The following is a 13,317-nucleotide window of genomic DNA, read 5'->3' as shown; positions in this document are numbered from 1 at the left end:
CCAAAGGAGAATTCCACCAGCAGGGCACAGGATCTATACAGTAATCTGTGTAAGGACCGACCTTAGAGGTAATATTGGTACATCAACATTATTTGTACACTATATCAATATTTTTCTTCAGGGGTTAGCACTAGAACTTCTTGCAAGTTCTAGGCACAACTGAGCCTTAGGTGTATGACTTGCACTAAGGCATGAACAAATCCTGTTGAGTTTATATCAGAGATTGCTCTTCCATCAGAAATCAATTTTTATTGACAGCAAGAGTCCAGCATATTTTGAGAATAAACACAAAAAGGGTAATCCTTCTAACCATGCCAAAAAAGGAATAATTGATATTGATGGGTCTTGCGTCACAGTCATAAAAATGATGACTTTATCTCATTAGACCAAATAATATAGATCTTGGAATATTAGTTAAATTAAAGTGTTCAGCATCTCTCAGAAAGGAAGCACAGAAATTTGAGTTGTGACCCTATAATATTCCAGATATTGTATGATGAATATGTGGTTTATTGATTTGACATGTATTCCTATTTTCCCCCAGGAAAAAGGGAAATTTGTGGCAAATGGCCTAATAGAATGGTACAAATAATTGATGGAGCTCTGCACAGTCTGTTGGGTGAGATGACAGATCTGAAAAGCCTCTGACTGATTAGTCTTCCTGTCATCATAATGTAAAGTATGAGTACAGTCAAAGTAAGTTTAAAAAAATACAACATACACCAGAAAATGCTATTGAGAAAAAAAGAATTATTCCAAACTCAATTCCCATGTCAAGATTGTTTTAAAAATCATGTTTGAAAGAACTAATAAATGAACATAATTGTCACTGTAAATATTTTACTAAAATTAGGAGTTATATTCCGAATGATATGGGTTTTTTTAAGTGTTTAAAATCTATTAAAGTGATCTTCAGCTACATAGTTATACATCTTAGGTTATTATAGGCTAATCTATTAGATTTTCACATAATAGAAGATATGCAAGAGCAGAAAACTTAATGGATTCAAAAGGCTCTCTTAATAATTACTTCTTATTTACACTTTTCTTTAAGCTAAGAGTTGCTTCTGTTGCCCTACCCACATAATAGCCTACCCAAGGCTATGCAGTGGAAATTTAAATTGAGAGAGAAATAATATGGCTCTTGCAGTAATAGGAAGCTGTTAATAATTTGGAAAACATGAGCTTTTTTTTTTTTTTAAAATACCTGTTCCTTCAGTGTTGTATGAATATATCAGCCGGTCAGCATAGGTCCTCTAAGCTACTAGCTAAGTTTGTCAATCAGATGCACATTTTTTAAAGGAAGAAGAATGTTGAAGCTTTTTGTAAAAACATTCATATACTTGGAAAAATCATGTTTAAAGGTGGTATGGGAGAGCATTCCTTGCCTTTCAACTTTCTTGACATCCCTTCTCAATAGAGTTTTCAGGAGATGAATGTCATGTTTACAGAAATAGGTTATAAATCTGTCTGGCTTATTTTGGCCACGCAATACAGGTTTAGCACAAGTTAAAACATTTAAAATGTACAGTTTGAGTCACTGAAACAGCCAACTGTAAAAGTGTCTTTATAAATATATATAAAGCTTATTCAATATAATCATGTAAATAAATGAAATTTTAAGAATCAGACAATAACCTGTTACTTACAAAAAAATAAATGATCTGCTGTAAAGGTTGCCTGATCATTTTCATCACTGCAGCTGGCAGTGCACTAGTTTAAACTACTAAATATTTGTGTCTCTTTGTTTGGCCCAAAAGACCTGGTGAATCTATAATGAAAAAGTTCTTTACCTCTGAGCCAGGTAATACAAATCTTCACCAGGTATAGAATCGCATATGTCTAGGGAATATTTGCAAACATATTTTCTGTATTGCAATACGTATTCTTCTGTACTTCGATAAAGTATTCTGTTCTTGGAACGCAGGTAAAAGAGATCACCAGTTCTGTTGTGTTTTTTTTCCCCAATGAACTATGTTTATTATGCCAATTCTAGTTACCATGCAATCTAATGGTTTTAAGGCTTATATTTTCCACATCACTGGACATCACAAACATGAAAGCATTTTATACTGTCATTTTACATCAATGTTTGCGCTTGCTTATACATATATACAGAAATTATTCACACATCTTAACCTTGCTATTTCCTTCTTTCAAACCAACATAATTTTACTTTGAAAGCAGCTTTTTAATAAATGGTATAAGAAATACAGCAAGGCACACATTTTTTAAAAACTTTTTTCTCATTACCACCTCAAGAAGCATAAAAAACCAAAATATTGTACTTAATTCAGTAGAATGTCAACAGTTCCTAATATACAACACCATTAGTTGTTTCTTGAAGTGTTGCATAGATTAAATTTTAAAATTAAATAAATAAAATGCCATTTATTTTAATTGCTTAATTTTCAAATGAATTGAGTCAGGAGGGCTGATGACTTCTTTCTTTCTGCAATCCAACAAAATTATCACTTGAAAAGTGAAATAGTTTCGATAAACCTATGCATTATACACATAAATATTAAATTTGATTGATACATAAAATAGAAGAATACTGACAGGTACATTTCTGAAAAGATGAACACGACTGATCATGAATTCTGTGGAACTTCAAAACTTTAAAGAACAGAATCAGTGATAAGTAGTGCAGGAGCATCCAATTCAGGAAGGGGAGGTCATTAGAGGTAGCTTGGGAGAAGAATCCGTATGAAAGCAAATGGCCTTGCTACAATACAAAATGATCACTGAAATAGGACTAGCATATGCAGCCTGATCACAAAGCCAACATGGACAAATCACATTTGGAAAGAAAATTTATCTTGGGAGTCAGTGTAATGAAAGGCAGTGATACAATGGAATTGGAGGTCATCCCAGGGTTTACAGGATGAACCTGCACCTGAATTGCAGCCAAGTGTCTAAAAGGAAACAAAAAAGTAATAGTAGGTTACAGAAAATTAAGTTTTATTTGCAAAACACAGCTCTTCCAGAACAACCATAGATAGTCATTAAATGGTCACATGCCAGAGCCTTAAATGCAGAAGCATACACTTGGCAAACAATAACTTAACAGCCTGAGGTACAAGTTAGTGTAAAAAACTGTATTGATGTAGAAAACTCATTGATTTTTGTAAAGACTTTATTCCTAAAGAAACAAGGGAAGTAATCAAATCTGAGCTTTTCCCTGGATCCTGTCTCTATCCTTACCTGCGAACTTACCTTCAGCACACTCAAAGTGCACCGATCAATGAAAACAGGAATTTTCAAAAGCCAAGCAATGAGAAGATCTGTCCATCACTTATTTTAATATTTATGTAAACATATAGCATGAGAATTCAATGGAGAAGGGGAAAGGATTGTCACAGAAGTGGTCCACGAATAGAGTTGTCAGTGTCATCGCTACATTTTGAAATTGCATATAGCTATTTTGACACTTCTAGTACCAGCAATGAGTTAAATTTTCACACTATAGAATTATACAGCTCAGAGTTTAGGGTTAAACTATTCATCAAAGAGCACAGGCTTACGATGAGGATTATGAAGAAATAACTGTCAGAATACAGCTCAAAGATTAGTGCAAAATACATCTCATAGGCATTTCCTAGGAGGCATTTCAGATATGCATTATGTGCCTTCCAAATTAAGCAGGAACATCTGGATCTACCCAGTTTTACCTTCTCCTTTGACCTTATTTGCTGTAAATGACCCCCCTCCTGATTTATGGCAGAAGTATACTTACATGAAAATAGTGAAAAAGTTCAACAGTTTGTTTAGCAATTAATGAAGAACTGATCTGAATTAAGGGGAAGATTGTATCAAAAGGTTTCTGTGACTCTGGCATGAGTTTCATGTATCTATAGTAAGAAAAGTCTCACTGATGGGTTATGTCAAGTTTTTCAAAAATTATGTAATTCACAGACAATACAAGATTATCTGTCTATTTCATTTTTTTTTTAAGTCAGCTGACGTAAGGAGCTAAAAAGACAGACTGTTTTAAACTCTGTAAAGAAACATTATAGTATCTACCTCCTATAAAAACCTCTAGGAAAAAAAAAACCAACAGCAAAATTTTAGATTATTCTTGTAGTTCTAGTCTCTAAAAGTAAATTATTACATAGTACCCATTGTGTAAACCTGTTTATTATTTTTCTCCTGTAATGAATAATTAGCTAACAGTCCTTTGCATTTATGTACCACCTTTTATCTGTGGATCTCAAAACACTTTTCACTGAATAAAACGCACTCCACAGGTCCCATTGATCATTATTCTAATTAGTTTGTTGCTAAAGAAACTGAGGCAAGGAAGGAATAAGTCATCCAAAAAAATCTGTTGCTGAGTAGGAAATAACAGTCAGGCTGCCTCAGTACCAATCCTGAGTTTCTCCTGCCTATAGTAAGTGGTAGGATATTCTGGCTAACATTGCAGCACTGTCAAATAAAGCCAACTTAGTTTTCTTAAGCCCAAGTAAAATATTTTTCCCCTAAAATAAGTTGAAGCTTAAGTTAAAATTACCTGTTTTGCACAAAAGGAAGGAAATAGGTTTTGGACTTACTTCTAAGAACTAACAGATTACACACAGAATTCCAACTTATCCTCTACAAAAAACTTTGGACACATCACATAAACCTCCTTAATGTATTGATCTTTATGGATATTGAATATGTGACTAAAAAATACCATCCCATTAGTGAGTCATGGGTCACAGTTACAGCAGATTGCATGATCTCATATACAGACAGTTCTTTCAAGCTGTCCCCTACTTGAGAAATAAAATCAGCATAGCTTTATGAGCACCTCTGTTGAAGAATTCCATTCTGGCTCACATGAGAGACTAGTCAGTGCTGACAGAAATGTTTTTAAGCCTGACTATAGAATTGTTATTATTTTCCCATAATGGGAATTTTTTGGAGCGCACTGCTAAATAACAGGATTGTAACATTTGGCAAAAATATTTTCTTCATTGTTACTTTTATGCTCCTGTATAGCCAAAGTAAATACTAAACCAGTATAAAATAAAACTACTTTTGAAACTATGTCTTTTTCAGCTTTGAATTCTCAGTATGCTTTTAAGGTACACATATACTATAGATTATTTTTCTCTAAGTATTGCAGCTACACATGGAATTACACATTTAAATGAGCTTACAGCACAGGTGCTACAGCAAAAATAATGGTGTTTGCCATTTATCTTTCAAATTAAATAATGTGTTTTTAAATAGTAACTTTTTTCATAATACACTTATGGGAACAACATTTATCTGTCACATTTTAAAAGATGTATTAGTAATAAATGTAAATTACCTTTGGAAAATCAGTAATTAGCCTCATCAAAAAATAAACAATCTGCCACCAAAAAGATAATCTTTAGCATAGTTAAGTATAATAACTGTTATTTGAATAAGTTAACAAATTAGGATAGATTGCTTCTGTAATTCATTCCCCATAGCATGAGAGATGAAGTTAAAGTACCAAGCTTGTGAATGGGGGAAGGGAGCTCAGGCTTTAGTGAAACTAAATCTAGCAGCTCATATTTTCATTTTGTGATGTGCCAGAGATAAACTATATGTATCCTAGGGCTTTGCTACTGGATGTAACACAGTACATAATTCCCATGGAAGCAGTGCTATATGTTTGAGTTAAGAACCAGTACATCTTCCTAAAAGTAAAAAGTCGGATGTAGTGTGAAGGGCTTTGTTACCTTAAGAAATATTTGTCAACTCCTCGGCAAAAATTAAACCATAACATAACCCTATTAAGTTGTTGCATACAGAATCTGCATGACGTTTTATTGTACTGTGGGCATTTCTTAATATCTCCATCCTCTAGGTCCAATCTTAGCCCTTACACCAACTGCATATTGTCATATCCCAGTCTTATGAAAAAGACGTCTGGCTACCAAGTAAGTAACTATGAAGTTTTGAAGAGTGAGGGTAAGTTTAGACAGTATTTTGAGATCCTCAGAGGAAAAGTACTATTGAATTGAAAAGACGTTATTATTTTCCTCAGTGAAAGAATGAGCACAATAATAAAATCGCATTCACTATAGTGAGTATTCTTCCTCAAATTAATATTATAAAAATGAGTTTAAAAAAAGAGAAAACTGATAAAACTAATTTAGGAAAGGCTTATGTTTACATAATTGTCACGTATCAACATCAGACTTTTGCCATCATCTCAGTTTCTAAATAGAGGCTTCCATATACATATAATCCTTTCAATGTAATTCTTGAATATATATTAACATTTATGAGTTTTGTAATTCCCAGTTGATTTCCATTGCTTCTCCAGTTGTTTGGATATGTCCAAGTATTAACCTTATTGGCAATCAACAGATCATGATAGACTATTTCAAAGCTATTCAAGAACTATCCTCTTTGTTATGATAGTTCCAGGATAATGCATTATTCAAACAGATATGTGTCAGAAGAGTGGCAAGCTGTAGACCAGTGTTGTCATAACCTAAAGACTTTGCTAGACATTTATACATATGTGAATGTGTGAATGTTGGGTAAACCACAAATATGTGCAAAAGAAAAGCCAAAAGCATAGTAATATAACATAGCAAAATCAGAAAATGCAGAAGTTAGATACCTAATAGCAGCAAAGCAATCTACTTCATATAAATAGGCTCAGATCCTCTGATACAACTACACAGTTTGCAGTAGGAGAGTACTTGTAGTTTTCATGACCAGTGATGAACAACAGCCTTTTCTCCTAGCAACATCACGGAATCATAGCATAATGTAGGTTGGAGGGAAACTTGAACGTCATCTGGTTCAGCCTCCTGCTCAAAGGAAGGCTGTTTTCAAAGGTGATCAGATTATTCAGGGTCATGTTGACTCGAATTTCAAAAATCTCCAAGGACAGAGACTCCAGAACTTCTTGGGGAAATCTGGTCCCATGTTTAGCCTTGTGATTTATTGGAATTTCCCTTGCTACAGCTTCTGGCAAGCAGCAGCATTTGGAATTGGAGTTGCATTTGGAGTTGCCATTCTGGCCCTGGTCTACTGGAGGAGTGTTTCCAAAGATTAATGGCATTCTATGCAGCTCTTCTGGCTTTTGGGTCACCAAACATCTAGTGAGACTCAAAGCAGCAGTGCTGCATGCTAGAATCTCATCCAGACATTGCTTTGTAGATCTTCTTTTGTTGTTAAACGTGAAGTTATTGTTAGACATTTATGTGAGGTCAGAAACTCCACATCTGAACCACTTTCAAATTTTGGAAGAGATCAGAGCCACTTTTTCATCTTAGGTTCCACCATTTTACTTATGTTTCAAAATGCTTACCACAAAATAGAACCAAAGCTTTGTGTCCAGGTCTTTATTTTACATTACCCTCACATTATACTCTTTGATGATGTTGTAAAGATTTCCTATATTGGTAACATCAACTTTTGTTGATGTTGTAATAATTGTGTTCTTAATAATGGTGTACTGAACTTAAATGATGCTGAACCGACATCAAGAGATTACTTATTATCTCTCTACTTATTCTCCAGTCTGCTTAGCTATTCTACACATCGTCTGGAAATATTGTAGAACTCCAACTCACTAGTCACCCAGAATTCTTGTAAAACTGGGAGTTCAGCTTCATCAAGTGTTTTTGAACACTTCATGAGGCCAGCTGACTGTGGAGAAGGGGATCAATGAATAGAGATGGTTTCTCATTCCACAGTTCAGTTGAGAAGGGAAGAGGAGGCTGATACAGAAATATTATTCCTGATGAATTCCCAAGTTCTGCAAGATAGCAGCCTTATTCCAGACGGGAATAGCTCCAGTCAGTGAAAAGCCAAAGGACAAGAAGCAGTTTGTATTCACTGCACTTGTTGACCAGTGGCATGTAAATTTGGATTACAGTGTAATCAAAACAAATGATATAGCACTATCATAAAACAGAAGCTCTCGGTGGTGTACAAAAAAAAAAAAAAAATAAAAAAATTAAAATATGAATGTGCAACTTGTACAGTACGTACCTGTTTTTAGGATAATGTATGTGCCTGAAGAGGGTTACATTCTATCTGCGCATATTTATATGTCTTTCCTTATGAAGATTCAGGAGATTTTCTTCACAAGTAAGAGTTTTACTATTCTGATGCAAAACATCCTTTTTCTGTGAATGGCCAGGCTTTAACTGAGACTCTACAGCTGAAGCCTCTTCAGAAGCAGCAACACATCCTTTGGGCTCTTCAGTTCCTGTACTACTCTTTTTATTGTTAAGTTCTGGATAATTCTTTTCCAAACTTTCAGTTTGCCCATCTGAAATCAGCAAATTGGCAGCAGCATTTTTCAAATTGTTTGATGCACTTTGTTTGTTAGTGTTGGGGACATTTATATCATTGTCATCACCACGTAAGAAAGATAAATCCCTACCTGCAGATGAAGTTTTACCTTCTTTTAATGACTCTAGAGTCACCTCACCTAATGACTCTGGAGTTTTTTTGGAAATACGGTTAGAAATAGCTTGCTGTTGCTCAACTCGTGCTTCAGGAGTACCATTAGAAATGGATTGCTGCTGCTCTACTCGTTCTTCCTCTGGACAGGCTTCAAAAAAGCATTCAATATTTTCTCTCTCATCTGTGAAGTCCGGTAGCACAGGAGTGCTGCTCTTCTCTTCTATGTATTTGATTACTTCTCCACAGTCACTATCATGAGAAGAAAGTGAAAGATAAGAATAGAAGTCCCCTTTTCTTAGCTGAATGGGTCTGTGAGAATGCTCTAATACTTTTTCCTTGATCTGTGCTAATGAAGCTGGAGCAGATGACTCACTTTCAGGTTGTGACTTACTTTTCAAAGCTGTTGATGCCATGTCTATTATCTCCCTCACAAAATTGTGTACTGAGCCATCTTCCATGTTTCTTTTATCAAAAGCAGCAGATTCACAGTTACAGCACAAATCAAGACCATTGGCTGAGGAGTTGCATTCTGCTTCATTGGATTTCAAGGCTGTAGAGCAATCAGTAGATTGTTCAGTGGTGCTTATTCTATGTTGTTGACCATTCGGTAAGGATGTTTGCAAAGCTGTATCTTGTATGTTTACACAATTAATTTCTGAGGAAGATTCAAGACAAGGCTTTTTAGCAGGAGAGGAAGCAACAGAGTGACGATCAGGCTGAAGGTGACTTTGACATTCTTTTGGAGGGTTTCTGAATTCATCTGACAACAGAACAGTCTCCTTGCCATCCATATGTGAATCATCTGAACTATCTGTGAATGTTTCACAGACACAACATTCATTTTCAGCTTCTCTGACATCAAGTGATGCATGAGTTTTAGGAGTTGCTGATGTTCTAACAAGACCTTCCTTTTGACTGCCAAGAGTATTTTCAACATTGCCATTCTCCATATCATCCACAAGCGGATCCTTCACAACCTGAGAGATATCTTTCATCACATGACTTTTTGTCCCTTTTTCACGATCACGTGGTACATTCTTACTGTTGCCATTATTTTCTGATATTTTCTGTACTGAACCATTCAATAGTGCTTCAATGCTTAATGTATCTGTGGCTTTTGATGTCTCATTACTAACTTCTTTACTGCGCTGAATTTCATCACTGAGGTTACTTTTCCTCTTCTCCCTTGTCAAAGAAAATTTTGGTCTAATCCAAGTTTGGAGTTCATTTTTTATATAATCAAGTCCTGAAATTATATTGCATTCTTCATAAATATCCTCATCAGTTGCTATACTGGAGTCATCATCTTCATCTTTGATACCTAGCTCTTCCTCAGTTAAGGTAAGGGTGGAACTTGAAAGCAAATCACTGTCATCTTCATCATCAGTGCAAGCAGAGGTGCAGGAGACATTAACAATCATGCTGACATTGACATCGCTCTCATCAGCTACAGACCTATTAAGATGTTTTCTAAATGATGCATTTGAATCTGGTATTTTATTTCTGTGCAATACAATGTCTTCAGAGCAGAGAGAAAGATCCTCACTGCTGCTGAGTTCAGTGAGAGAAGCTGCTGAGTCTTCGTTGATTGAGGATGCAATATCTAGAGACAGCTGTCCAGTAAAAGACATTTTTTGAGAGCTACTTTGGAGTGTTATATCAGAGATGCTGCGCTTTATCTTTTGATCTAAAGGACTCTGAATATTCTCTAAGCGATTCAAAAGATCTAATGTCCTTTTGCTGAGCTCCCCAACAGAATCACTGCTTGCACTTATGTCTCCCGAGCCATGATGACTAAAAAGGTCTTCATTGCTTTTGTAGGAAGTCAGCCAGCTCTCCAAAGAGGTGCTTCGCTGAAGACCATCTCCACTTTTAAAAATACCTGAGCTGAACAAATCACCTACTACAGACAGAGATTCTAATGAAGAACTACAAGATAAAGTTGAAACCTGTCTTGTATTCTCTGTAATAGTTAATTTTCTTACAGTTTCTGCAGATTTACAGGAATTAGGATCTGATTCTCCAGGGATACTTGCCTGAGTATGGTCATGAATAAACCCATCTGGTTGTGACTCTCCAGGCTTATGTTCAGATTTACTAGGTATTTTATCAAAACAAAAGCCATGAAACAAACTGCCCTCTGTATGTGTTTTTTCAATTTGTGATTGTTTCATTAGCACTGGTAATTTGAATTTGGAGCCTTGAAGGTATGAGTAATCATAAAATGTAAACATGTCATGTTTTCCTTGTGATTCTTCTGGACAAACAGGGTTACACATGGTAATGCTGTCCAAATCCTCATCATTTTCATTTCCACAACATGCAGAAGTTGCCAGCTGGAAATCATCTGAGAGACTAGCATGGTCTTCTTCATCTTGCTTCATCTTCTGTCTTATTACATCGACTATATCGTCCACTTGAATTTCTGCATGCCCAATTTCAGGATTACTCTGAGTGCTTTCAATATCATTTAGCAAAAAAATTTCTGAATTATTTGTAGTTTCTGTATCACATTCACTCACGATCCCACTCTCACTCTCAGAATGCCGGCTTATGTTTCCACTCTGATACATGTAGTTATAAGGTTTTGCCAGTGTGGTCCCCCCTATTAGGTCTGGCAGGGATTTGGTAGATGAAAATGACGAGTCTTTACTAAGACTTTTGTTTAAAATGTTAGACTGTGTAACACTGGAGAGTTTGGATGTTTTCTTCAAAAAAGGCATGTGTTTTTTTTCCGATAATTCAATATTATGAAGACTATACACCTGATAGATGTGAGGATTTGGAAGGGAAGTGATGCTGGGACAATAAAGAGGACTTCCATGGTCACTGATACTTTCATCTTCATTCACATCATTATCACCACGTTCTCCTGAAGCAGGTTTCTGGTTTTGATCATCCTTCTTGACTTCCTGATCAGGATCACTTAAGTCTTCATGAATACTGATCAGCTTATTACTTATGTCAGTTTCATCCCATTCAAGTGCATCCTCACTTGGACCATTTAGGTCCATCAAACTGGGATCAATAACATTCAGAGGCTCCTGTAAAAAAAAAAAAAAAAAAAAAAGAAAAAGTCAAAGATTAAAAATATTTACAGCTGCACTTAAATGTGCTTCCACTGAAATAATATAAGTACATTAATGAGAGTAAAGTGCATTTTTGAAACAATGATCACTAATATTTTTTTAACGTTTTTTGTACCATTAAAATGATCAACTAAAATGAAACCTATTAAATTTTGAACAATTTCTTAGCCTTCTTAGGGCTTTTTTTCTTATTTGCTGTCAAAATATAATATAGAAATTTGACTTTAATAGTGATTATTTGTAGTTAGTCATGTTATCTGTAATGAGTTGTAACCATTCTGCAGAGTCACATAAGGGGGTGTTAGTAAAAAATATGTGATTAGCACTCTGTTATGTTGGATGTATGAGTATCTCTCTTAGCCCACTTAAATTTAAGAGAGTTAAGATACAAAGGATTTATTAAAGGATTTTTGAAATGCTTATATGAAACTTTTGTGTTGTCAGCCTTAAAACAACAAATCTAATGCACTGGAAGTCACAAGACTCAATGAATTTTTATTTGAATTTCTATTTATTCTTTACTTGATAATGAAGGCAGTACTAATGACCAGTAAGTAAGACTAATGAATGTTAATATCTTCAGCCGTAAGAACAATCAATCAGTCTAGTTAAACACTACATGCATTTCAAATATTCTCTGTGGCGACACCTTTCTCTGGGAAAGGGCTGATAAATAATTGAGCTAAACTTAATCTGTCTTTTTTTAAAGACTTTTGTAACTTTCCAGCGAAATTTGCTATTATGACTCAGAGCATATAGTATCAAGAATTGTTCCTCTAGAAACACATGTGGGAGATGAAGAACACCTTGACAACATTTCTCACTCAAATATGATGTGTCAAGTGCCCAAAAGTACCAGCTCACCTTAAACCCCTCAAAATAAGACAGAAGTTGTCCCTGACTTTGGGACTGGTTGACTGAGCACAAATTAATTTTACTTCATTTTTCTATTTATTGAGAGACCTCGATTTTAGGCAACACTTTGCTTATATAATAAATCTTGTAATAGAACTGTTAAGTAATGTAGAATTGTGTAGTTTAAATCATCCTAACAGCTGAACAATGATCACTGTATCCAGAAAAATAAGCAATATTTCAAAAATTCCGCTTTCAACTGTGATCTCTCACTCCCTCGGAGCTTTCTTGGAGTAAGTTTTGTTTTCCAAATACAGAGTTGATCACATGCCAAACAGCAATCTAAATCACAACCAACTTACAAAGTTATTGAAATATAAGCAGATAAAATGAGGCTGTAGTCCAATGAAGTGCAGTTGTACACAACTTAGATACTGACTTAGACTCATGAAGACTTGGCCAAGCTTGATTGTGCAGAGGAAGGCACGTATCTCTGACTTCGATTCTCAGCTGGGAACCTTCTCTTTGAAGTAGGAACTAAAGCTGCTCAGCCCTTCTGTGAGAAATCAGGGGACATTCTCCAACAGCTCAATAGTTAGGGCACTGATTCTGGATGTGGGACACTTAATCAGACTTGGCATAAAAGACATGAACCAGGTTCTCATTCTCTCAAGACAAGACCTACCTACATGCTATTCTGTAAAGAAGCCAGCTTCTTCTGTTTCATTTTGTGTAAAACAAATATTAATTGGGTCACAGATAGGCAAGGAGAATTTTATCCTGCAGTGCAATGTTCAGCACATTTGACTGGCAAGAGGCATAGATAGGGCCAAATCCATGCTCCAGTGTCTATTTAATTGTGGATATAGGTGGCAATGTTTTTGTGCAAGATACAAGGCTATCACATCCCAGTTTGTCCAGTAGACCAACGGCTAAAACACTCAACTGACATAAGAGAGAACTATTTTCTCCAAATTGG

At 35.4% G+C, this 13,317-nt stretch overlaps 1 protein-coding gene across 4 annotated transcripts in view; it reads right to left on the bottom strand.

Annotated features, from left to right (window-relative positions):
* Positions 1–229: 229 nt before the first annotated feature.
* The window catches only part of AKAP6 (A-kinase anchoring protein 6), a 286,646-nt gene continuing 273,558 nt past the window's right edge, over positions 230–13,317 (bottom strand). For all 4 annotated transcript variants that reach the window (XM_071809385.1, XM_065838655.2, XM_065838656.2 and 1 more), the window contains 2 exons: positions 7,975–11,438; positions 230–2,918 (listed from right to left, as the gene is read on the bottom strand). In XM_071809385.1, the coding sequence (XP_071665486.1) occupies positions 8,016–11,438 (3,423 nt within the window). In that variant the 3' untranslated portion in view covers positions 230–2,918; positions 7,975–8,015. The remainder of the gene's footprint in view (positions 2,919–7,974; positions 11,439–13,317) is intronic.

The sequence above is a fragment of the Patagioenas fasciata genome, chromosome 5, assembly GCF_037038585.1.
Source record: "Patagioenas fasciata isolate bPatFas1 chromosome 5, bPatFas1.hap1, whole genome shotgun sequence".
Classification (NCBI taxonomy): domain Eukaryota; kingdom Metazoa; phylum Chordata; class Aves; order Columbiformes; family Columbidae; genus Patagioenas; species Patagioenas fasciata.
Note: the sequence above shows the minus strand (reverse complement) of the source record. Positions and strands in the feature narration are given on the sequence as shown.